General features: G+C 42.7%; 1 protein-coding gene across 2 annotated transcripts; it reads left to right on the forward strand.

Annotated features, from left to right (window-relative positions):
* Window positions 1–20,670: 20,670 nt before the first annotated feature.
* On the forward strand, window positions 20,671–26,532 carry GLYCTK (glycerate kinase). 2 transcript variants are annotated; one of them, XM_019724336.2, is made up of 6 exons: window positions 20,671–20,818; window positions 22,245–22,407; window positions 23,412–23,827; window positions 24,070–24,221; window positions 24,784–24,959; window positions 25,289–26,532. In XM_019724336.2, the coding sequence occupies exons 3-6, from the start codon at window positions 23,451–23,453 to the stop codon at window positions 26,153–26,155; spliced, it is 1,572 nt and encodes a 523-aa protein (XP_019579895.2). In that variant the 5' UTR covers window positions 20,671–20,818; window positions 22,245–22,407; window positions 23,412–23,450; the 3' UTR covers window positions 26,156–26,532. The 2 variants fall into 2 exon arrangements, with proteins under 2 accessions (XP_019579895.2, XP_019579896.2); XM_019724337.2 differs by lacking the exons at window positions 20,671–20,818; window positions 22,245–22,407 and adding an exon at window positions 23,117–23,244.
* Window positions 26,533–26,812: the final 280 nt, after the last annotated feature.

Genomic DNA, 26,812 nt, shown 5'->3' on the forward strand with positions numbered 1-26,812 from the left:
ACCTGACTGCCTTCCATTTACCTGCCCTTCCTGTTTGGGGAAAATTCTACCTCAACTCAGATCCCATGGTTACAGTATTGCCCCATCCCCAGTGGTCAAGAAGACAACCTCAATACAGAGAACTCCTAGGAATGCGACTTCCTAGCACTGTGAGACCACACTATCCAACCAAAAGGTTGGTCATCAATGCGTCCTTCAGATTGATTTATGATCAAAATGGATGAAAAATAAGGGGTTCTATGGAAAGTAACCTCACAGGGTGATCTGATCATAAATTCCTAACTGGTCAGGTCATGATAGGTAGTCATGCCCCAGGCATATAACTTTTTAGTTAAAGTATTCTCTTTGCCTTAAGCAAGCTCTGTCCATTGTTTTTGTGCATCTAGGTTAACACATCTTTGAAATAAGCTGTAACCACCCTCAAGAGAGCACATAATCTTGTTAACTATCCTGTAACCCAATCCCTGCCTTGCTTTTTCCCCCCAACTCCATGTAATTTTCCTTGCATTCCCTCCTTAATTTCAAATGTATAAAAAAAAGCTGTAAAACTTATTCTCTGGAGCATTTGAGATCTCACTCCCTGGCATATGTCCTCAGTTTGACTTAAATAAGCTCTTATAAAAAATTTTTTTAAAAAGAAAAAGTTGTCCTCTGAGGGGAGAGGGCAAGATCCTGGCTAAGTCTGGGCTGCAATTTGCCTCCTGACAAAGAGCAGAGCTTCTGGCTACAATTTGTTCTGGGGTTTGGAAAAAGCCTGAGTGAAACCCAAGTGGATGGCAACTTTCCAGAACACTCACTTCCCTGCAATTCCTGCTTCTTTATTTTACAGGCTAGAAAGGCTGCTTTGAATAGTTAGATGGCAACAAGGACAGAGGGTACCGTGTCCTGGAAATGTTGGAAAGTGAAACACCCAGTGAGATATGGTATTTTGGACCCTTTTAACCTAAAATATAACCACAGAAACAGCCATAACCTACTGAATGTTTTCAGCCAAAAGAAATCTTTGCAGGGTATCTTTCATGTTTTGTGCTTCCTGTAACTTTCCCAGATTTCACTAGTAAGACCAAAGCTCTCTTCCAAGACTTGACTTCCTGAATTATTTTTGGAATGGAAAAAGTCATTTTTTCATATTTTAAGAGTGTCCTGAAATGATTCAGCCTGTTTCACATTCTCTCTGTTTCACATTCCTAACCTGGCTCCCTGCCCTGTTATAGTGAGACTCTCCTAGCTTCCAGTCCAACAGTGCCTTGAAAGCTGGATTTTAAAAAGTAACCCAGAAAGGCTGGCTCGAGTGGAGGGAGTGGATGGAAGGGAAAGATTGCAGTCAGAAGTGAATCAGATTGCCTTAAAGAGCATCAGACTTAATTTTTTATTTGTCCATGTTACTAAACCATGTTACTAAACTTTTTTTTTTTTGCAGGGAGGGGCAGAATATTGGGGAACAGTGTGTTTTTTCCAGGACCCATCAGCTCCAAGTCAAGTCATTGTCCTTCAATCTAGTTATGGAGGGCGCAGCTCAATTCCAAGTGTAGTCGCGATTTCAATCTTAGTTGCAGGGGGTGCAGCCCACCATACCATGGTGAGAATCAAACCTTTGAAACTGCAACCTTGTTGTTAAGAGCTCAGAGCTGGCGCTCTAATCAACTGAGCCATCCAGCTGCCCCATGTTACTAAACTCTTAAATCATCATTTCATATATTCACTTAGTTTTTCACACAAGTAAATACACGTCCATTGCAGAAAAACTAAAGTACAAATAAGTGAGACAGGTTAGTTAGTATAATTGCTAGTTAGATGGGGGGAGGGGGGGTCCCTGGTGGAATAAACAAAAAACTGCCATATCCTAAAACTCCAGGTTTTGAAATCACTCCTTCGCTCCAGGACATAATGTAACAAGGCCTTGAGGTTAATCATAAAATTCCTTTTGGCCTGACAAACAGAGCAGATCTGATAGATAAGAGTGGGTTACTTTGCTAATTCCTTCAGAATGGGCCAGCAGAACAAACCTGGTAGACGAATTTCATTAGAAGGCGCCAGTTCCCTTCTTCAATCAGCTCCATTTCCCCAAACAGGCAAGGGAAGGTATAAAAGTAAAAGCCTTTTGTCACAGTCACTGGGCACCCCCATTCGGGAACCCTTCCCACTCGGGAGTTGCAACCTCTTCTCCTGCCTCTAATAAACTATCCTCTTTTTAAAATTTTTTTTCTCTCCCTGGTCTGTGTCCATTCTTCAGTCTATGAGACAAGATCCCGGCCTACACCCAGAAACTGCCAGCAGATCCAACATCACCTTCATCATAAGTAATAATAATAATAAAAAAACAGTGTCACGAAATAGCTACTATTACATTTGTTTTTATTATGGTAAAACATATATAACATAAATTTTGCCATTTTGATGTAGAACTTTTCAGATTTTTCCCCTGAAATCTATTTTAATGGGTTCATAATACATTATGAACCCATACATACAATATAACCTACCCTTTTCATATAATACTGTGAACATCATCTAGCTCAATAAACACAGAACTACACAATTGTTTTGAATGGCTACACACAACTCCACCATGTGTTTGTAAAGTAACTTTTTTCACATATTATCCAAAGTCAAGCCAGAGTCTGGCTCAACATATATTGTTACTTGAAGAAATGAATTTAGCCAGATAGTTGATTGGCCCTTCCCCCCCCCCCCATTTTTTCTCCTTTTTTCAGAAAAGACTTTTGTTTTAGAGCAGTTGTAGGTTCACAGCAAAATTAAGAGGAAAGTACAGAGCTTTCCCATACACCCACTGCCCCCACACATGCATGGCCTCCCCCAATATCAACATCTAACACTGGAGGGGTACATTTGTTACAATAGATGAATCTACATTGACACATCATAATTACCCTAAGTCCATAGTTTGCATTAGGGTTCACTCTTGGCTTTTATACGTTCTATGTGTTTGGACAAATGTATAATGACAGGTATCCCTCATTATGGTATCATACTGAGGATTTATTTTCACAGCCCTAAAAATCCTCTGTGCTCCTGTTCATCCCTCCTGCTCCCCCAACCGCTGGCAACTAGTGCTCTTTTTCCACTGTCTCCATAGTTTTGCCTTTTCCAGAATGTCATATAGTTGGAATCATACAGTATAAATATACTTTAAAAACTGTGCTTATCCAACACTTGAGATTATTATCTCTATTTCACAGATGTGAAAATGGGGGCCTAGATAGGTATTCCAGTGAGACCGTTTAGTTAGTATAATTGCTAGGTAAATAGGGACGTCTCTGGTGGAATAAAGAAAAGACAGCCATATCCTAAAACTTCAGGTTTTGAAATCACTCCTTCGCTCCAGGACATAATGTAATAAGGCCTTGAGGTTAATCATAAAATTCCTTTTGGCCTGACAAATGGAGCAGATCTGATAGATAAAGAGTGGGTTACTTTGCTAATTCCTTTAGGATGGGCAAGCACAACAAACCTGGTAGACGAATTTCATTAGAAAGTGCCAGTTCCCTTCTTCAAACAGTTCCCTTCTCCAATCAGCTCCCCTTCCCCAAATAGACAAAAGGAAGGTATAAAAGTAAGAGCTTTTGCCTCAGTCACAGGGACCCCCTCCCGCTCGGGAGCTGCATCTTCTTCTCCTGCCTTTAATAAACTATCCTCTTTTTAAAACTTTTTGCCTCTCCCTGGTCCGCGTTTCCATTCTTCGGCTTCAAGAAACACGATCCCGGCCCATACTCAGAAACTGTCGGCAGATCCAACATCACCTACATCACCAGTAGCACATGGCAGAACCTGGACTTGTCTATAGATAACTGTATATATGTGAACCTGGATAATAGATGTGCATAGATAGAAAGAAGTAGGTGGGCATTGATGGGTAACTAGATATATCTGAACATATGTGGAGACAGATGTGTAGAATGGCAAATAGACAATGTGCAATCCTTTCCCCCACAAGCATGACCTCTTGTCTGTAGCTTAGGACTCAGGATGTGGCTGTATTTGAATATGAGCTCAGAAGACTAAGCTGTCTCAGTAAAATTATTTCACTGTTCAGCAGTAAATCAAAACCCTACTGCCTCCTCTTACCACTCAGCTAGTTACCTGTATTCCAGGAAAACCAGTCCCAATTCTAGGAATGAGCTCTAGCACTTGGCATCAGTAGCAGATAATGATATGTAAATAACTTTGTATTTTGTATAACTACTCCCATGTGTTGACTTCAAAATAAAACTGCTCTTGCTAAGATCAAAAGATCTTCTAGTTAACCTAAAAATAAAAGGCCAAAGTGAGAGGCAACAAGCATTTATTTGAGATCAAAAAAGAATAGCTATCTGGGAAGCATTCATTCATTCATGCATAAACCCAAATAGTGTTGTGGGACAATGGAATAGATTTTTATTTGATTGATAAGCAGAAACTTCCAAAAGACAAAATGATGTCTCTAAAAGAATCCTAAAATAAACTTTGGCCATTTGAGCAGGCGTTTTAAAATTTATACTGTTTGTCCTGTCTGAAACCTGACAAGATATTTCAAAGAATTTAATAATTATGATCAGAAATTTGACAAAATTCAAAGTGTGAGAGGATTTTTTTTTTTTAAGCCTCCTCAGTAACTTCCAAGACCTTCCTACAGATAACCAGGAATGTAAACACAGTCCACAACTGCCTGAGACTAAACAAACCAAAGGGGGAAAATACTTAAAGAAAGCTTTTTTTTTTCTTCTAATGCATCTTTCTTTTTTTTTATTTATTGGGGTGACAATTGTTAGTAAAATTACATAGATTTCAGGTGTACAATTCTGTATTACATCATCTATAAATCCCATTGTGTGTTCACCACCCAGAGTCAGTTCTCCTTCCATCACCATATATTTGAAACAAAGCTTTTTTAAAAAGCGTAAGTGACTGAAAAGATTCCCTTGCCTAAGGGGTCCCCTCCCCTGGGCTCCTTAAAAAATTGTTTATCAAGGACAAATAAAAATCTTAAAGCTTTAGCCATCTGAACAATGACTTATTCTAATTATTATAAATTTATGGGTTTTGCTTATTGTACCAGTCTCATGGCTGAATTTTTTAAATTATTATTAGTTTCAGGTGCACAAGATAAAGCAATACTTAGACGTTTATCATTTATATCCCACACACTGTGTGATCCCCCCTCTCCCCATCCATTATCCCTCTGACATCGCACAGAGCCATTACATTTCCACTGTCTCTATTCCTAATGCTATACTCCGCTTCCTGTAACCATATACGTACATATATATACATATATAGATATATAAAATTATAGTTGGCATTCATTATTGTTCAGCTTCAGGTATACAGTGCAGAGATCAGGCATCTACATGAATTTTTTGTTTAAATGAAACTATCAGATCTCTGGTTATATCTGTCTGTCGATCGATCGATCTTTTACCTCCAGAGGAAATTATTAGAATTGGTTTATAAAAAGAGCTCTGTTTAATTGGCTTAAAGGAATTAAACATTTATTTTATTTTATTTTTTTTATTAAATTTATTGGGGTGACAATTGTTAGTAAAATTACATAGATTTCAGGTGTACAATTCTGTATTACATCATCTATAAATCCCATTGTGTGTTAGGAATTAAACATTTATATAAATTAAGAAATATGACAAACTATCCCAAATGCTTTTCAGTATCTTATAATCTGGAAAATTATTCAATATTGAAGCTAATTTAAGTTTGTTTATTTAATTAAAACAGACATGTCTTTAGAATTATCAACTTTAACATAATAATTTTATCTGGGTTTACAAAAAATTTGTGTTATCTCTGTTACAAGGTTTATCAACAGGAAAATACCTTGGGATAATAACTGACTTTGTCCAATGTTTCATAAAATTTTCATGACTAATCTAAATATAATTGTTGAAAATTAATGAATTAAATAGATGCAAATAAAATTAGAGGTTTTTTTCAATAAAACTTTTCAACAATAATTGTTCTATGGTATGTGTACTTAAAAATAGTCCCCCCAAATCTTTCAATAACTTGAAACCTTAGAGTTTATTAAATTAGATTAAAATATAAAAATGATTGAATATCTAGATCATTTCCAAATAAGGTAAAATACTGAAATATTAATTGTTAAATGAATCTAAGTTTACCTACTTTTGACTTCTTAATATAGAAAAACTAAATATATTTGGGTCTGTTATTAAAATGTCATTTGTTATGTTAAGGAAGTATATGTTTCTAAAAATTATGAAATACATTTGTGAGTCAAACAGCCTATATTTCTAGAGGTTATGAAATGTGTTTATAAATTTACCACTCTAAAGAACATTAATTCCTTATTTTCAGTTGTCACTAAAATTAAGATTTCTAAGGGTTAAAAATTCTAATTACTATAGAAGAAATTAATATATGTTTTAAATAAAAGATGGTATAAGAATATAAGATATGGAGATGTATTTTTTTAAATTAAAGTTTACTGGGGTGACAATTGTTAGTAAAGTTACATAGATTTCAGGGGTGTGCAATTCTGTAGTACATGGAGATGTATCTTCATTAAGGGAAATTAAAAATTTTTGTCTTGGTTATTTCAGAATGGGAAGAGAGAAAGAGAAAATATCTCATATTTAAGCTGGCTAAAGTTTGTAAATTGTTAAATTTTAAAAATTAATTATGCTTTAATATCAAAAGTGTGCTTATGTAAAGCTAAAACTTAAATTTTTTCATCTACTAAATGGACAAAGTTGTGCTATGTTATTGATCAGTTCCTGATTGCATATAAAGATTTTTGCAAAAAAAAAAAAAAAATCTAAAGTTCTATATATTATTTTGTCTTAATCAGGTCCTTACGAAAACTGAATCCGCTCAATAAAAACTAAAATTTTGTTTATAATCATGTAACCTTCTGTATTTGTCTTTCAAATCTTTTATTTTCATTTTGGTTAAATCAGTAATTAAATATTATTTCCTAATGATCTGTAATCTTTTTAATCTTTAATCAAATGTTTTATAAGTTTTAATATGTTTGACAAACTTTCAAAAATCAAATTTTAAATAAAGTCTTATTGACCTAAGAATAACTTTGGGGTGTTCCAGAAGGCCCTTGAAACACCTCAAAAGATTTATTCTTTCTCCTTATAAAAGAGAAATATTAATATAATTAGACTTATTTGGTATGTTAAATTACGTGTGAAGTATTGTAAAATAAATAATATTAAACCTTTGATTATACTTACATAGATATATTATTAAAATAAATAGTCTAAAAATTATATAAAGTTCCTAAAATTCTGACTTATCCTGGTATAGTGCTAAGAAACTTACATTTTTTTTCTCTGTGTCTGAAAGTCGTAAATCTTACCACATCTTTGAAATGTAAACATCCCGGAACTAATCAAAATATTGCCCATAAAGACAGGGGTGGGGGGGGGACAATGTAGAAGAGGCCTTTTTAAAATACAGACTGCTGTATAAATTCCCTTTCCAAAATTACTTTATAAAAGAACTATGGTTTTTCAATAAAGCTACTGGAAAATAATAAGGATAAAACAAAATGACTATTATGAAAAATAAGATATATGTTTTCAATAAAAAAAGATTCAAAGGACAGAGTTATAGTTTTATTAAAGGAAAATAAAATAAAATATGTTTTTTGGATAAGAAAAGATATAAAGGACAGAAGCTTATTTGTTTGTTTTTGATAAAGAAAATAATAATAATTTTGTCCTAAAAAACAATTGTTTCAAAATAAGGAAGAAAAAGATAGGACAAAAGCTGAAAAGTATATGAAAGTTACAGATGATTTATGTTGTATAAAGTTTATGGAAGTTATAGAAGGTTCATGGAAAAGAGATCTTGAGAAAAGAATTTTATATATGGTCAAGCTAACTAAGATTGAAATGGATAACTAAGTCAATTGTTTGATTTATATGTGTATATGAGTATATGTAAACTCTCATCAGATTTTTACCATGGCCATTTTTTAAAGTCTTTTTATCATTACAGACAATTATTGTTTTATTTTGATGCTTTGGGAAAAAATATTTCTATAAATGTGTTTTATCTCAGAGATTCATTAAAAAAACTGAAAATACTCTAAAGTACAGGTTTCTGATAACTTTAAAAACATAAAATTGAACTGGGTAAAGATTTAAAGAACAGAAAAAACTGGATTCATAAAACTGCTGACAAGAAGATCAAGATCAACAAGGATTCATGGCATGCGACTAAATGAACTGATAAGGGTGATTATAATTTTTATGACTTTTATATGAAATATTATTGAGTTTTGAACCCTTTTTTACTAGAAATAAGAATGTTTCTCTCCCAAGCTACCTATGACCTACAGCAATTTGGTATATTAAACCTTTATGAACAAAATTAAAACATCTTTTCTTTCCTACCAAAATTTCAGGTACTCTTAACTAATCCATGTATGACCAAATTTAAAGATGTTAATTCTTGGGTTCATGTTTCCCAATATAAAGAAAGCTCTTGTATCTAATTGAACTGTTCAACCAATACAGGATTTAAATTTACTAGGAAATAAAACAGACATCTGTTCTGAACAACTAACCCAAGATTCTGGACCAGTCCTGTACAATCTACACCTTCATTTCTCCTTTTTTCCTTGCTTCAGTTCCTTCCTATCTCACAAATAATAGTTATGAGAGGCTAAGCACTCACTATAATAGTTACTGTTTCCTTTTTCCCCTTAATTTCTGACTAGGAAGGTAACACTGTACATTAATCATCTTTAAACTTACTCCGCAGGTCAAAACATGCAACTGATTATACACGTAATCAAGGATGTTTGATGCTTGGTGATGTTAACTCCAGTAAAGGTACCATATTTAAAAGAATACTTTTTCCTAGGGCAAGTATTACAATGACTGCCACAGCAATAGCCAACCAAGGAAAAAATCTTTTAATTCCCTTGCATGAGTTATATTAGACAATAGAATTGCTCTTGACCATATCCTAACTGAAAAAGATGGGGTTTGCTCTGTTGTTTATATCTTCACCTAACTTCCCTCAGACATTGCCCCCTGATTCAGATCTGTTCTTCAAATTGGACTTAACATTTGTTTATTATAGAATTTTTTGCTCTTGTAAATCTTTATTTGTTTTACATAGCTTGATGTTATAAAAAAAAACACACCACTCTAATAATGGTTGCTCAGCATTTTGAGATGATCACTAAAACCTATGAGACTTCATGTAAGAAAACTCAAAAAACTACAGAAAAAACATGACAGTAAAACCTTCTTCTGTTCTGGAGCTCCTATTGCTCAGATATGGCCTGAGGCTCCTAAGGGGGCAGAAAAAAACACACTTTCTCTCCTACACAGGACAGACATGACATACTGGGAATGAGCCTTCCTGGTGACAAGGGACCGGTAATGGCATAATATGCTGAAAAGAGCCATCCTGACAATACAGGACCAACAATGCTTTTAATAACTGATCAGTGTTTATTTCCAATGATTGATCAGCAATGCGTTGAGGAAAAGATCTTAATCAAAAGGGTAAAAAATATTTTAAAATAATATAAATGGAGCTACTTTAAAATGGTGTCAGAGCTGTCATCCCAGAGGAACTGCCTTGCAAGTTTGATGCCTCAAACCTTTGGGATATTAAAACAAGGCAAAATAACCTTTGGACTGGGCCTAAAGCAACATTATGTCCCAAAGAACTATTTAAAAAAATATCAAGAAAGCAGATATGACTACCAGAGTGATGACTATCAGACGGAAATTAAAAAACATTGTTTAGAATTAGTGTCACTGTGTTAACTTATTTACACCAATAAATATGCCTCCCATTGGTCTAATTGTTCCCCTTCTCTTTCTCATAAATACCAGAACACTATTTGGGTTTCTGCCTGAATCAGTGCTTTCTGGATAGCTATTCTTGTTTGATCTCAAATAAATGCTTATTGCCGCTAACTGTGGTCTCTTATTTTTAGGTTAACATAGTTGTCCAATCCAGGGGTCACTTTTCAGTGCTTACCTCCTGACCCTATTTATGACATTAACAGTGTTGGCGACGCTTCTCTATGGCTCTCTTGACATCATTCCATTCTGACATTTTGCTTGTCTCTCTGGACACTCTTCTTCTAGTCTCTTCCTGGCTTCTCTTTGGCCACTCTTTGCAGACACTACTGGTTGCCTACCCAACAGTTTTCTCTCCTTGCTCATTTCTGATGGAACCCTGATTTTGTTCAGATACTCTCCCTCCTCGAAGTCACCATGCATTTCTCAAGAGTTGAGCCCAATCCTCTGAGATAAATCCTGATCAGTCCAAACCGCTGGTTTTCAAAGTATGGTCTCAGACCAGCAGCATCAGCCTCACCTGGGAACTTGTCAAAAATTCGAATTCTCAAATATATGGTGATGGAAGGAGAACTGACTCTAGGTGGTGAACACACAGTGGGATTTATACATGATGTAATACAGAATTGTACACTTGAAATGTATGTAACTTTACTAACAATTGTCACCCCAATAAATTTTAACAACAAAAAAATTTGAATTCTCAGAACTTACACCAGAACCAGAACCCAGAAAGCTATGATTTGACAAGCCCTCCAGTTGATCCTGATACATGTTAAAATTTAAGAACCACTGGCCCAAGCCAATCCTGATGAGTGGTCTTGTTTCCCTTCCCGGTGATAAGATTAGGCATGCATATGTGATGAAATTTTTGCTAATGAGAAATGAGAAGAAGTCTGCTGGGGGAAGTGGTCTTGGAAAGGTCTCTTTGCTTCTAAAAGAGATACCAAGAAGAGATGACCCCTCTGATGGACACTACTGTGTTGGATGTGATGCTGGGACTGTTATAATCTGGTTTGACCATGAAGAAAGCAGCCTTACATCCCAGAAAGCTGAGAATGGAAGAGCAGAAAGATGGAAAGGGTCTGGTATGGGTTGAATTGTGTCCCCCCCCAAAAGACATATTGAAATCCTCACCTCCAATACCCGAGCATGTGGCCACATTTGGAAATAGGGTGTGGCAGATATAATTAGTTAAGATAAGGTCATACTGGAGTAGGGTGGGCCCTAAATCAAATATGACTGGTGTCCTATTTGACACACAGAAAGAAGACATCCATGTGATTATGGAAGCAGAGATTAGCGTCTCCCACAGATTTCAGAGGGAGTATGGCCCTGCTGACAACTTGATTTTGGACTACTAGCCCCTACACACACAATAAAATTCTATTGTTTTAAGCCACCCAATTTGTATGACTTTATTTTGGCAGCCCTAGGAAACCAACACAGGGTCCTTGCAACGTATACACCAACCCTACTGCCATCCTACCTTAAGATCACTTATTATGTTAAATAAAACATTTTTTTTATTGTTTAAACTAGTGGGATAGGGTTGTTTTTTATTTGTTTGTTTGTTTTTCTAGCTTTATTGAGATATAACTGACATGTAACATTGTGTAAGTATAAGATGTTAGCAAGGAGAACATTCTGTGATATCCTAAATTAAATTCTAGCAGGCTAGAGGGTGGAAGGAAGAGACAAGGGAGGTTAATCAGTTAATAGCTGCAGGCCAAAAGCCAACAAGACTGCTTACATTCCTGAATGTATGTTGAAACTTTGAATTAACTTCCAGGTGGCTATTTCTATGATTATCTGGCGAATAGCTGACTACCAGAAGCCACTGCATCCGGCTTACGCTTGAACTTTCTGGACTCTTGCTCACAACCAATCCAAAAGAGCAAACACTTCTTCCTTACCAACTATGCACCTATCCCAGAACCAGCTCTGTTTCACTGTTTCTCCCACCCCCTTTTTCTATAGACAATGTAAATTCTTGTAAAACAACTTACATTTTTCTTCTCCAAACTCTGTCACCCCCAGGACAACTGACACGTTTGTCTTTTCCATCTAGCCCTCAATAAACCCTTTCTTTCAGAAAGGTTTCAGCCAGGAAGGTTTTTGTTTAACAGTATTCAATGTGATGATTTGATACACTTATATATTGGGAAGTGATGACCACAATAGGGTTAGGATTGGCCCATTTATTAAATTTTTATATTTCATGCCATATAGTTAAAGTGGAACATGTCCTACGCGATATATCTTCTTTCCAAAATTGATGGCTCCTCATGAATTCCACTGCTTTGTGATGAATTTTTGAGTTAGAGTGCCTGGTGGAACTTCTCTGGAGCTTGATTACGTTTGTTTGGCGGGGAAATGTTTCCCTTTTTACATTCTAGGTTAGTTGGCTGGTTTAATAATTAAATCGACACAAGAGATTAACAGGAGAAAAACAACTTTAATTGTGTATCTATATACTGGAACCCCACAAACACAGATTCCAAGGCAGACAGGTAATTGAGGTTTATATACCATCCTGAGCTAAGAAGAACAGGGTAGTGGTCTTCTCTAAGAGGAGGAAGACAATTCAGAAGATGAGAAGAGCAAATGTTTGATAAACAAATGCTTGCCATGCCATGCAGATAAGTCTTTCTGATATACAAAGTTATCTCTGGTAATAAGTAGCTCTCTTCCTGGTACAGGCCTCCTATCTAAATTCTTTTAGGCAGTTAAGAGAGAGGTAAAAAGCTTTTCCTGTCTGCTGGCTCTTAACTGCCTTCAGCGTAAAACAATCCACATGCCAAAGTGGCGCTTTTTTTTTTTTTAAGGAGGGCGCAGCTCACAGTGGCCTATGCAGGGATCGAACTGGCAACCTTGGTGCTACCAGCACCATGCTCTAACCAATTGAACTAATCGGCCACCCCAAAGTGGCACATTTTGAGGTGGTTTATTCTGCTACTCCCATAAATTTTTTTTTTTTTTTTTAATTGGGGAAAGGTTTTTTCAGGGCCCAACAGCTCCAAGTCAAGGGCACAGCTCAGCGCCAAGTCCAGTAGCCATTTTCAATCTTGATTGCAGGGGCGCAGCCCACCATCCCACGGTGGGAATTGAATCAGCAACCTTGCTGTTAAGAGCTCGCGCTCTAGCTAACTGAGCCATCTGCCTCTCCCTCCCCCCACCCCGCACCCTACAACTTTTCACATAAGCCTTTACAATAACTAGAATGAGGTGACTCTGGGAAGGCCCCGTGTGTGTGTGTGTGTGTGTGTGTGTGTGTGTGTGTGTGTGTGTGTGTGTGTGTGTCTGCGTGTGTAAGCTTAATTGCCAAAGAGGATAAGCAGAATGTTGGAACACAGTTGCAACCCATGGTAATTTTGAATAGCATGTTTCAACTGCTACACACAGTTCACATATAACCACTTCTTACCTGACAAATTGCTTGATTTGCTAAATGTGTGCTTCATTTCACCAAGAGGGAATAAATGTTTTATGATGGCCATGAGCACAGGTAACATTTTACATCAAATGGAAGTTACAAACCTCTTCTGTGGAGTCAAAGGCAACCTCAGCAATGGTTTTATTGATTGGAACTTATTTTCTATTGGTTTCTCAGGGCTTTCTTTTTTTCCTTCTGATGATCAAATTATTATATGCTTAAAAGCATTTTAAAAGGTTAGAATATTTGATTTGGGGGTGTGTTTTTTTGCAAGAAAACTGTGGCTGATTTCATATAATTCATGCAGCTTGTGCCACTCCTGGATTATATGCTATGCTCAGTTTCCCCAAGGGATCAGCCTCTGGAAGACTCAAAGTGTGGCCTTCAGCTACTGAGTGAGCCAAGTCTAGGGTATGTAGGCCTCTTTACTAAGTCTCCTAAGCCAAGTGGCCAGGACATGCCTGTTATAGCAGGGGAGCTCAGACTTTCTCTTTACAGCCTTAGTACTTATACAGGATAGTTAGCATGTCCCTAGGTAGACAGGGAGGTCCCTAGTGGAATAAAGAAAAGAGTCATATCCTAAAACTTCAGGTTTTGAAATCACTCCTTCGCTCCAGGACATAATGTAACAAGGCCTTGAGGTTAATCATAAAACTCATTTTGGCCTGACAAATGGAGCAGATCTGATAGATAAGAGTGGGTTACTTTGCTAATTCCTTTAGGATGGGCAAGCAGAACAAACCTGGTAGACGAATTTCATTAGAAGGCGCCAGTTCCCTTCTTCAAACAGTTCCCTTCTCCAATCAGCTCCCCTTCCCCAAACAGGCAAGGGAAGGTATAAAAGTAAGAGCTTTTGCCTCAGCCACGGGCACCCCCATTCGGGATCCCCTCCCGCTCAGGAGCTGCGATCTTTTCTCCCGCCTTTAATAAACTATCCTCTTTTAAAAACTTTTTGCCTCTCCCTGGTCCATGTTTCCATTCTTCGGCTTCACAAGACACGATCCCGGCCCACACTCAGAAACTGCCGGCAGATCCAACATCACCTACATCAGAACTGCCTGGAAAACACAGTGCCACCTCTGCCTCACCAGTGTGTAGCCCTGGCATTCCTAATGTGTGCCCACTGACTGGAATTCCTCAGAGACATCCTGAGACTCCAGGACCAGGGAGCCTAGATGAAAAGAGGACATCTTCCCCAGGTAGTAGGACTGACTACAGAATTTGCAGAGTCCGGTGCAAAATAAAAATATGGGTTCCCCCTCAAGAACTGGTAAGAATTGCAAGATGGCAACAGCAGAATATAAAGGGAACCCTTCTGACCTTGGTTCCCTGTGTGACTACACAGGTCACATACCCATGAATCTGGACCAGCTCAGGAATAAATACAGCCACAACTTTGAGCCTTTCTACATGTACTTTAAACACATTATTTAATGCTCTTAACCCCATTTTAATGATGAAGACTCTGAGGTTCTACAAGGTTAACATTCCCAAGGTCATATAGCCAATAAGCCCTAGAGTCTGAATTCACACTCTGTTTCTAGACTAAAACTCTCCAGCCCTATTTCCAGGGCAAAGGGTAGGTAATTGTTCACATTTAACAAAGTCCATTGTAGGTAAACAATGCCTTCTTGTTCTGGAAGGAAGGGATGGGATCTTCCCAGATAAGCCTAGATGCCCAGAGCCAGGAAGAACTGCCCAGAGCCCTAGGGCCTCTTGTCTCTAAAAGTACAGAACTGTTTCAAAAAGGCTTAACAACCCTTTTGGACTATCTGGCCTACACTGCTTTAGCAGCCCTTCCTTTTCAGTTACTCTCCAGTCTCAGTTGAGCTGTTTGTATTCTCCCCACTCCTTCTTCCAAGAAAAATAGCTTTAAGGGTTTTTACAGTCCTTACTTAAAATAGTTCCATTCTACCCTGCCTCCAGCACTGCCTGACCCTCTCCTTCCCACTGAGCAACTCTGGACAACACCGTTCTAGCCCTAGAGCTCTGGGTCTCCCAGAGCACCCCACCTTGGGCTTGCCCTCGAGCAGTGCCCAGTGGTACAGAGCCCAAGGTGGGGGTGAAAGGGGGTTCCAGAAAGCTCATTGCAGAGCTCTTTCAGCCCTCGATGCAAACTCTTGTGAGGCATTAGGGGTTGACTGCTCAGGAAGAGGGTGCTGAACCTCAAGGTCCAGGATGTCAGGGGCAGGAGGAGGGAGGCCACAGAGACCAGCGTGTTGCTCTGAGGAGGGAGCTGCCTCCAGTCTGGAGTTGATGACTGACACTCTGACTTATCTCAGTTCTGGCATACATTAAAAAAAAATCACTGCTTTATTTTCACAGTGGTTTTTAAGGTGACAGAACTTTTTACAGGTTCTCTATGGATGCAGTCTAGTAATTCACAACACTTTTCAGGGCTGAAGTAACCAAACTGAGTTCACCGCATTGGAGAAAAGACTGAACACATTCATAGTCACTATTTTTATTTTTGGTTCTAAATCAATCTTACATTTCCAGCTGGTCCTAAATTCTTGCAATCATTTATCTCTGTCCAGTCACGATTAAAGTGCCGTAATACAGGATGGCAGAAGCTATATGAACTGATGGAATAAGAATCTGCCCCTCCACAGAAACCCAAATGCAAAGAATTTCTCTCTACTTTGCTTTCTACTTTGTGCTCCTGCTTCGTGGTATTAATTAGCGCACAAGACTCTGAATTTGTGAATGTTACCAAAGAGCAAGGATTCGTGTATCATCACAGGAAGACATTCCAGGACGTACAAATAAGCCATATTAACAAAGCCAAGCAAGCAGTGGATTTATTAAAAGAAAGGAAATCATATATTACAGTCTCATGATGGCAAGAGAGAGGCCATGCCCAGAAGAGCAAATGCACTGAATAAAGAATTTTGTACTCAAATGAGGACACGAAATATTTAGGGGTGGTGTTATAGGCATTTCCAGGGCAGGTCTTTACTGACCACTCCTTCCCGTCAGGAGGAGGGACTTTTGTCCTTATTTGGCCCTTGTTGGAACTGTCATGGAGACACGGTTGGAGATTTTTCTTGGCCGACATGTTGATAATGTTATAATCTATTATAATTAGCTAAAGTTCACCTTGAGGGGCAAGACGGTGTCCTAGTTCTGCTCTTGGCCACTGGAATCCAGTTCTGGCCAGTCTGGTAGCTGCACCTTTTCCTAAGGATGACCTCACCTCCTCATTCCTTTGTCTCCTGTCACCTCCTCTTCCTTTCTTTTCCTCTCCCTGTGGCCCTGTTCTTTCTGCCTATGGTAACAAATACACAGGAAAATGTTTTTGTTCTCTTCAATGTTGTTATATACCTCACGGAAGTGTGTAAGCATGGACCATGGGTGACCTGAAGCATGTCAGTACATCTGGCGAGATGAATCCCAATGAGAACCAACATTTTCTGGGTGATCTGACATCAGTAAGAATAGATCTAGCTTCTAAGGTTCAGGTCTTGACTTCTAAAACTAAGTTTCAACAGGATAAAGTGAGCATATCAACGAGGATAGGCTATGTTATGGCACAATAACACAAACCCCCACATCTTAGTGATTTAAACATCAAAGGTTTATTTTCCACATTCAGTACATGTCCATTGTGGGTTGGCAAGGTGGCTCTGCCTATCAGTCACTCAGGATCTCAGGTTAGCAGAAAAGCCGTATCTTGAATGTTGTCAGTTGCTAGGTCCAAGGGGGAAAAATGCTCAGGAAGGTCTCACTTGGGCAATTAAGTGCCCAGAAATGACCCACAGCACTGCTACTCACAACTCATTGGCCAGAACTAGTTGAATGACCACATTCAACCACAAGGGGGCCAGGAAGTGCTGGAAGGGGAAAGATCTAGACTTCCTAAACAGCACTATTGGTTTGAGATTGGAAGACAACAAGACGAATGTTGATAGAGGAGTAGGTGCTTTAGGAATACGACTGGTTCTGCTGTGGTAACTATAAGGCTTGCGGCGAGATAATGAGGCTAAGAGAGTCAGGCGGGTTGAGAAAGGTGAGTGCTTTATTCTGCGCTTCTGAGCGAGGTTCACAGGTCCGCAGACAGGGCCGGTGAAGTCGTGCCCAGAGCAGAGCGAGGGAGGCATATATGCGATTTTTGGGGTGGGGGTTGGCTGAGTGAGGTGGCAAATGAGCAGGCCCCCCAGCGCAGATTGGGCGCAAGCGGCTGCATCTGTAGTTGTTTATCGCACCAGCGGTCTGCTGCCTTTTTGGGGAAACACCAGGGGCCCTAGTTTCTGTCATGCGAGGAGGGGTCTGACTTGGCAGAGGGGTATGACTTGGCTCCTGGCCGCTTTGACCGTGCCCGTAGCTGACCTAACAGTAACAACATGAACTAACACCTCAGACATCCTCAGGCATCTGAAACCTCAAATGGCCGCACGTCATCTATGATCAGCTTCCTCATGAAGCAGGATTTATTTATACCAAAGCTCAAGGTCAGAAGGTCGAAGACTGAGCACCATCATTACCCTGATGACCCCCTTAGCTGGGAAAGGAGGGGGCAGATTTCAGAGTTACAAGGACCAAGTACTTTATCTATGATGAATTCCTGAGATTCAGCACTGTTTGTGCAGGTGGATGCCATTATTGCCACCTTCCCCGGTCACTGACTATCCAACATCATCCAGGGACAACCTCCTCTTTTGCTCTAAAAGGGAACATTTAAATTAAAGCTTAACTTGAATGAATAAATTCAGTAAACTCTCCCCCAGTAGGGTATGAGTAATACATCCCATCACCTTTCCTTCAGCTTGCTTGAATGGGGAACGTTTATATTGTATTTAAATGGCCTTTCAACAGTTTCCCCTAGTCATAAAATAGCATCTCAAAAAACAACACGTATGTAGCCTTAATAATATTAGAATTAATATTATTTTTAATGTGTTTAGAAGTACTACAAATTTATTTGTATATATTCTCTTATCAGTGGATATTTAGATTGCTTTATACTCAGAAAATTTTTAGGATGAATTCTATTCATATTCATTGAAAGGGATCAGAGTATGCCACCCAAAATATGCCACTTTGGCATAAGGATTATTTTAAGATGAAGGCATTTGAGAAACAGCAGACACACAAAGGGCTCCCTGCCCTCCTCCTTTCTACATAAAAGCAGAACATAAATTTTCTGTGAGAAAGTTTCCCATCCCAGTACCTGAAGATGGAACCAACACCGAGATGAATCTGTACAAACAAATCTTACTACAGCAACACTTACCTTCCATTAGCTTTCCCCATATATTTATTTGCCCACAATTTATTGCCCCTAGAAGCTCAAACCCCATTTGTCTTGTCTCATCTCCATGATTCATTGCTCTTTGTTAAAAATGGTATAGAAGCTCTCAGGCCTATGGTTCTATTGGGTTTTTCACTTCATTTCTGTGAGCCCTCCCCTCCCATACGCATATGAAATAAACCTTTTTCTCCTGTTAACCTGTATTCTGTCAATTTAATTTGTAGGGCCTCACACACTGAACCTAAGACAGTAAAGGAAAAAGTTTTGTTCTTCCATCTTTGTCCACATATCCAATTATTTCCCTAGAATGAAATTGCATGTCACATTTTGACATTGATATTTATTGCCAAAGTGCACTTAAAAAGACTGTAGACATATTCGTGCCCCTTATCCAGATACCGTGTTTCCTGGAAAATAAGACCTAGCCAGACAATCAGCTCTAATGTGTCTTTTGGGTCAAAAATTAATATAAGACCCGGTATTGTATTATATTACATTATATTATATATTATATTAATGACCCAGTCTTATAGTAAAACAAGACCGGGTCTTATATTAATTTTTGCTCCAAAAGACGCATTAGAGCTGATTTTCCTGCTAGGTCTTATTTTGGGGGAAACATGGTATGTATAAGCATCTGATGAGCCCAATCGTTTTCTGACTTATATCCCACTTCTTCATGAAGCCTTCTACTTCCATTCACCACCATCTCTTTTCCTTTTGTGACATCCTTTCCACCTAGGGTCTGCAGCACTTTGTACCTGAGCTCTTCACTGTTATCTTGTTAATTCATTAAAAAAATAAGAAATTCCAGTTTCTACTTGTGCTTGGGACTATGCAAGGCAGTACAAATACAAATATGAATTAGACCAAGTCACCACCTTCCAGAAGCTCACAGTCCAGTGGACATCTAAACCTTGCTGTTGTCAAATATTAAAAATACATCTTGTGAGTAGCTGTGGGGTGGGATGAGAGCTTAAAAAAAATGGGTACAATCAGTCTCGTGCTTATATTCTTACAGAACAGCACTGGCACAGTAAATAGTGTCTGTTTGAGTCTCTGTCACTAAATAATCAGAGAGGTGCTCAAATTTACACTACTCCCAGCAGTGTGGGAATGTAATTACGAAAGCAGAGTAAGTTTCCCATGTGAAAGTACCACTTGTTACTCATCGCTGCAGCGATAGCATTTGGCCCACATAGAAGGCACTCAGGAAATGTCTGTTGAATGATGAATTATTAAATGCACGGGTGGATGAAGACAGTGTATTGTAAACAAGGAAAAACTGTCATTTTAAGTGTTTACCATCTCCCCACATCTAAAGAGGGCTGACCCCCCTGAAGGTGCCTTTGTTTGGATGGTGAGGTGGAGCAGCATTTGGGAGCAGTGGATAGGGAATAAAAGGTCCTCTATTATAAAGGGAAAGAAAAATCCAGGAAGACAGCTAAGAAGGGGGGAGGAGGAGTTCATTACAAGAACAGAGCAAGGTATGGAGACCTATGGAGAGACGTGGCAGCTGCTAAAGGGAACCGGTGTGAGAAATATGTTTTAAGATTTTTAGGAAGTCTGCTCTGATTTGTAATATTAGCCCCCTCTCCCATCTGCCCAAGAAAACGTAAGTAACAACAGTGTGCTCTTCTGTCTTTGGAGTCTGGTCAGGACTTGTCTTTTCAATGTCTAAGGCATCAAGCCCCTCTCAATGAAGCCACAGAGAGAGAAGAGAGAAGAGAGCAGGGGCATTGAGGGAGGCCCAGGTCATTCGTGTTTACACGCAGTTTGTGTGTTTCAGGATCAAGGAACTGAGTTTGAACTCTCTCGCTGAGTCAGAGCTGTTATTTGGTTGCCCAATGGGGAGAGGAAGGGAACTCCAATGAGTTATTGCGGGATTATAGCGGAGGGGAAGGGCAGGGATGCCTTCACCTGGTTCCAGACGGGGTGGGTTGTGGGGAAATAGTGATTCTCCGCCCGTTTGCTCACTCCCGTGCCTGGTAACAGGAGCTTGGCATGTACCTGCTGACTGACTGCATCGTACAAGATAAAGGGGACGGATCATAACAATCACTGAGGCGGGTATTATCACCCCCATTGCAGAGACTAAGAAAACAAAGCGCAAGGTGACTCCATCCAGGTTTCTCGGAAGTCAGAGCGGAGCCAATGCCCTAATATTTGCCCTGGCTATCCCCACGCCCCTCCCACCGCAACGAGCACCTGGTACCCCAAGCCCGCCCCCCACACCCCACTTCCGGATTCCGCTCCGCCCATCGCGAGTACTTCCGGCCTCCAACGCTGGAAGCCGCGGCCGGGAGCTGTGGGAAGGTAAGTCCGCGCAGCGAGGGCCCGCGGAAGCACTTCTTAGGCCGGCCACAGCGGGCTCAGGAGGCAGCGGGCCCTTATTTCACCGGGCATTACGCGGCTGCCATTTCCCTCGCAAAGGCCCGAGTGCCCGGCCGAAGGTGACGTCACTTCCGTGGCCTGTGTGATCAGGCGAAGGCCGGAAATGGCTCCAGCCCCACTTAGCGGCGGGGAGGAGTCACGGCAAGTCTTGGAATCCCCGGGTTTCGCGCTGGAGCGCCTGGGATTTTAAGAGACATGTGTCCTGACTAAAATTGCTGGATTTAGCAAATAAAAATACAGGACGTCCAGTTAAATTTGAATTTCAGATAAACAACAAGTAACATTTCAGTATAGGTAGGTCCCAAATATTCTATGGGACATACATTAAAACAATTCCAAATCACTATGTTGTATACCTGAAACTACCGTGTTTCCCGGAAATAAGACCTAGACGGACCATCAGCTCTAATGCATCTTTTAGAGCAAAAATTAATATAAGACAGGGTTTTATATTACATTATATAATATATAATATTATATATTATATATTTATATATTTATATATAATATATAAAATTATATAATAATTACATTATATATAAGACCCGGTCTTATATAAGACCCAGCCATATTATATTATCCCAGGTATTATATTACATTATATTATATTATGTCATATTATATTGTACCCAGCCTTATGTTATTCCTGGTATTATACCCAGTGTTATATTATACCAGGTTTTACATTAAAATAAGACCAGGTCTTATGTTAATTTTTGCTCCAAAAGACGCATTAGAGTTGATGGTCCGGCTAGGTCTTATTTTCGGGGAAACATGGTAATATAACATGTCAGTTATAATTTCTTAAAAAAGAAAGAAATGTTTGCTCTTTAAGCAAAAAAGAAAATTCCCTGTGTCACTGAAATTCAAATTTAACTGGACGTCCTGTATTTTCTGTCAACCTTAGCCTTGAGCCCCATTCTGTCTTGGGCTCTGGTATCCAGTATCAAGGCTGGGATTTTTCTAGGCCTGTGTCCATCTGCGACATAGGTACAAAGTTCATCCAGGCTGTCAAAATCAGCTATTGCTAGATGCTAAGATACTTTTAGCTCCAAGCCTAACGGGAGCGAGCCCCAGGAGCCCCCTGACAAAAGTTGGGCCCATTTTTAGAGTCCCTATGGCGATGCCCTCTGTGTTCCCTTTCACAACTGGGGTCAACTAGGGTTGGTCTCTTATGGGAAAGCTAGAAGCCAGCAGGCTAAGTGATAAGGGCTAGAAGTTGGCAGGTTTTTTGAATGTGGGATACAGTGGTTTTCGGTGATAGCAGTGGGCTGCTTCAAATAGCCAAGGAGGTCAAGGGGAGAGCATTCATCTTAACGGTAATCTCATCTCACCTCTCATTTTGCAGATGTTGCCCAGTGAGAGAAATGGAACTTTCCCACCCATTCAGAAAACTGGTAGAGCTGGAGCCTGATTGCCAGCTTTCTTCCCCTGCTTTGGCCACACTTGGTGTTGCAGTCAACTGGCAACATTTTTGGTGGGCATTTATTAAAGGAGATGTCTTTTTAGAGGTGAGCTCTTTAGGGCATTTTTCTCCCTAAACTCCTTTACGGCCTCCTGACCTTCACCCTAAGGCTTCTTTAGCCTTTACCCTGCCCAGTGGGGAAAATGATTATTTGGCTCACTGTGGGAGCCTGGCCTTTGCTTGCTCCAGCCACTAGGCTTTCACCCTTGTGAGTGGTGTGACCCAAGACTTCTTATGTCGGAGCCAAAACGCATGTTCTTGGCAGGGGTGGGTCTGGCCAGCCATATAGGTGGAAGGGTGTCTTTTTCTGTCTTGCAGATTGGGTCCCATGGTACATGGCCTCATTGTGTCTAGGGACTTCTCCAAGGTTCCCCCATGAGCCAGACTTTGCTACCACTTCTGGTTTGAACTTGAACCTCTTGTTGGACTGGTCCTAAGTGCTTGGATTCCTCAAGCTGTGGCCTTGAGGATGTGCTCTGGGCCTGTCAGTGCCCCAGCAAGCCTGCAGCCTCCCCACACACACCTAGCCTTCCTAGGCTCCCCAGGCCTGACCCATAAGCTAATGAAATAGAGCAGCCTGCAGGTCAACAGCCAGCAGCCTCCTGGCAGCAGAAGTTGTAAGAGGCAAGGAAGGAATGCCAGAAAGGGGAGTTGCCCCTGAATGAGGGCTCAGAAGTGCAGGGGGTGGAGAAGGGGCGGGGCGGGAGCCCACTGGTAGGAATTGCTCCCTCTGTGAATGATTAACTCTTGGCCAAAGGGGGTGATCTAGGAGGAGAGCTCAGTTAACAGGACTTTTGGACTCGGGGCAGAGCGTCCAGAGGGCCAGCGTGTGGCCTGCAGAAGAGACATGGCTTGGTGGCAGACCTGGGCTCCAAGGACTGGAGTGAGCTCAGGCAGCTGTGGGCTTCAGGAAATGTCCTGGGACTGGCAGATGGTCCATTCTTGCTGCAGCAGCTGTGGGGTCCACTGGCCCTGAGCCCTCCGGGGTGGCTGTGGGGGCCTCCTGTCTCTAGCCTTACAAGGGCCTCACTAGTGTTTTCTTCCCCCTAGGCAGCCATGGGTGCCAGGTGGAGCTGAAACCAGTGGGGCATGGCTGCAGCCCTGCAGGTCCTTCCCTGCTTGACCCGAGCCCCATTGCGCCCATTCCTCTGGAGGGGCCCAGGGGCACGGCTGGCCAGCAGCATGGCCCTGGCAGAGCAGGCTCGGCAGCTGTTTGAGAACACTGTGGCTGCCGTGCAGCCGGGCCCCATGATGCACCGGGCACTGTCCTTGGACCCCAGCAGTGGGCAGCTGAAGGTGCGGGACCGGAGCTTTCAGCTGCAGCAAAACCTCTACTTGGTGGGCTTCGGCAAAGCTGTGCTGGGCATGGCGGCTGCAGCTGAGGAGATACTGGGCCAGCATCTCGTGCAGGGCGTGATCAGCGTTCCCAAGGGGATCCGTGCTGCCATGGAGTGCACGGGCAAGCAGTAAGGAGCGTTGGGGAAGCTGCTCCCCACTGTCCATCTGGACGGGAACTTGGGCCCAGACTCAGGCTGGATCGGGGCCTCCCTCCCTCACCAGCTTCTTTTTTCTCCTGGGTCTGGCCTGGCTCCAGGATGGGTGTCAGTGGGTATCCTTGTTCATGCACCCTTCACCTGTACAGCTGGGAAGTCAGGTGGGAGCAGAGGAGCCCACCCCTTCTCTCACTCTCTACTCTCTCTCCCCTCAGGGAGATGCTGCTGAAGCCGCACAGCCGAGTGCAGGTATTTGAGGGCGCGGAAGACAACCTGCCGGACCGCGACGCCCTGCGGGCGGCACTGGCCATCCGGCAGCTGGCTGAAGGCCTCACAGCTGACGACCTGCTGCTTGTGCTCATCTCAGGTATGGGGCCAGCTTGGCTCAGGACAGGGCAGGAGGGGTGGTTCCAAATACCGGGTTTGAGTCCCCAGGGTCACAAAGCAAAAAGCAGTGAGGAATCTGGATGGCTGACTCCTGGGTGGCCCTGGGCCGGTTATCTGGCTTCCCCTGAGCTGTGGGGTCCTCCTTGCGACTGACCTTGTTGGCTGACCGTGAGAGGGCACCCAGGGAACACCTAACTCAGGCTCTTGCAAGGAAAATGTCACTGCTTTTGCTGCTGTCTGTACCGATACCACCTGGGCCTAGAACCCATAGAGCACTCTCCGTGGTCCTCCACCGTCACCTCTGGTCCGCCTCCTATTCCAAGCTCTTACGGAATAGTGCTTCACCCCAGTGCCTACTGGACCTGGGTTACCCCAATGCAGGGTACCACCTCAGGTGCCTACGGTGTGGTGACTCTGCACACGTCCCTCCACTGCGTGTCCACACGGGGGCACCCTAACCCCACCTTTCAGCCCTCCTGTGTCCCTGGGTGAGGAAGTGTCTTTGCTGCCCCCTCTGCCTGAAGTCCTCACTGTCTCTGCAGGTGGGGGCTCAGCCCTGCTGCCTGCCCCCATCCCACCCGTCACACTGGAGGAGAAGCAGACACTCACCAAACTGCTGGCAGCCCGAGGAGCAACCATCCAGGAGCTGAACACCATCCGGAAGGCCCTGTCCCAGCTCAAGGGTGGGGGGCTGGCTCAGGCAGCCTACCCTGCCCAGGTGCGTGAGTTGCTTCTTCCCCAGGCAGCCCTGGACTGGTGGAGCCAGGCCCACATGTGCCAGGGAGATGAAAGCCTAAAACAGCATACAAATTGACAGGGGCCTGGTATGGGAGTCCACAGGGCCATCGGATAGGGGCATCAAAGAGGATGATGGGGACGCCACATGGCCAGGTGTTTTGTGCACCCACTTGAGAGGAGTTAGAAATGGGCAAGGAAATGTACTGGGAGACGTAGGGTATGTGGATACCTTGGGAGGGTAGTTTGTCACCGTAGCTCTGGGGTGAGGACCAGGCAGGACTGAGCCTGGCCTCTGCACCCTGTCCCCAGGTGGTGAGCCTCATTCTGTCAGACGTGGTGGGGGATCCCGTGGAGGTGATCGCCAGCGGCCCCACTGTGGCCAGCGTCCACAACGTGCAAGATTGCCTGCACATCCTTAATCGCTACGGCCTTCGTGCTGCCCTGCCACGTTCTGTGAAGACTGTGCTGGCTCGGGCTGACTCTGATCCCCGTGGGCCACATACCTGTGGTCACGTCCTCAATGTGATCATTGGCTCCAATGCACTGGCACTGGCTGAGGCCCGGCGGCAGGCTGAGGCGCTGGGATACCGAGCCGTGGTGCTGAGCGCAGCCATGCAGGGTGACGTGAAAATTGTGGCCCACTTCTACGAGCTGCTGGCCCGAGTAGCTGCAGCCCGCCTCACCCTGCCTGGGGCTGGAGCCTCTGTGGAGGAGGATGAACGACTCCATGAGCTGGCAGCTGAGCTCCAGCTCCCAGACCTGCAGCTAAAGGAGGCGCTGGAGGCCGTGGCGGGGGCTAGGGGCCCCGTCTGCCTGCTGGCTGGTGGCGAGCCCACAGTGCAATTACAGGGCTCGGGCAAAGGTGGCCGGAACCAGGAACTGGCCTTGCGTGTTGGAGCAGAACTGGGACGACGGCCACTAGGACCTATTGATGTGCTGTTTTTGAGTGGTGGCACTGATGGGAAGGATGGGCCCACAGAGGCAGCCGGGGCCTGGGTCGTACCTGAGCTGCCTAACCAGGCTGCTGCAGAGGGCCTGGATGTGGCCACCTTTCTAGCTCGCAACGACTCACATACCTTCTTCCACCGCTTCCAGGGTGGGGCCCACCTGCTATACACAGGGCTGACAGGCACCAATGTCATGGATGCCCACCTCCTGTTCCTGCGGCCGCGGTGATGGCATAGGTCATGTTCTGGGAGTCCAGAGGAGGCCAACAGGGCAGGGTCCCAGGGCAGACCGGATTGGTACCCAGGGCCTCACCAGGCTGTAGGACCTCTCTTCTCCTTGGCCCTGGGTGCATGGTTGGCCCTCACCCCTCCCACTCAGGGCCTCTGCTCCATGTATGTTCATTCTCTTAACCAGACAGGCAGATGGGGGCTCTCTTCCACCCTTACTTTCAGCCATGGCAGCAGGTACCCTGATGACCTGGAGAAGTCCCTTGGCCAGTTTGCTGTCCCCAGTATTCTCCCCCAGGTACCCCTGTGCTGAGCTCCTGAGCCTGTTTTTTCTGTAGAGTGAAGCAAGAAGGACTGAAAATAAAAAGGATCATGCTATGGGGTCTCAATGCATCTTCCTTCAGAGCAGGGGTTTGCAGGGAGCCCCTGGGGAGGGGAGTGGGGTTGGGCTGCAGCCACGGCCAGGACCTGATAGGAGTTCCCCACACCCTCTCTGCTGGGCACATTGGGTACTTGGTTCACTTAAACAAGAGTCTAGGAGGGTTGAGCCTGGCTCCCAATATGCTCGTTGTGGATCAGCAGAAACCCCAGGGAGGACAGGCCTAAGGACTGCAGTCCGTGGGGTCTGGGAGGGACTGGCCACCCATCCAACTGTGAC

This window comes from Rhinolophus sinicus, linkage group LG10 (assembly GCF_036562045.2).
Source record: "Rhinolophus sinicus isolate RSC01 linkage group LG10, ASM3656204v1, whole genome shotgun sequence".
In the NCBI taxonomy this organism is placed as follows: domain Eukaryota; kingdom Metazoa; phylum Chordata; class Mammalia; order Chiroptera; family Rhinolophidae; genus Rhinolophus; species Rhinolophus sinicus.

Excerpts from the sequence above, each read along its gene's own strand:
- GLYCTK (XM_019724336.2), top strand. The coding sequence starts at position 23,451 with ATGGCTGCAGCCCTGCAGGTCCTTCCCTGCTTGACCCGAGCCCCATTG. Across the intron at positions 23,828-24,069 it reads ATGGAGTGCACGGGCAAGCA|GGAGATGCTGCTGAAGCCGC; the intron begins GTAAGGAGCGTT and ends CTCTCCCCTCAG. Across the intron at positions 24,222-24,783 it reads GCTGCTTGTGCTCATCTCAG|GTGGGGGCTCAGCCCTGCTG; the intron begins GTATGGGGCCAG and ends CTGTCTCTGCAG.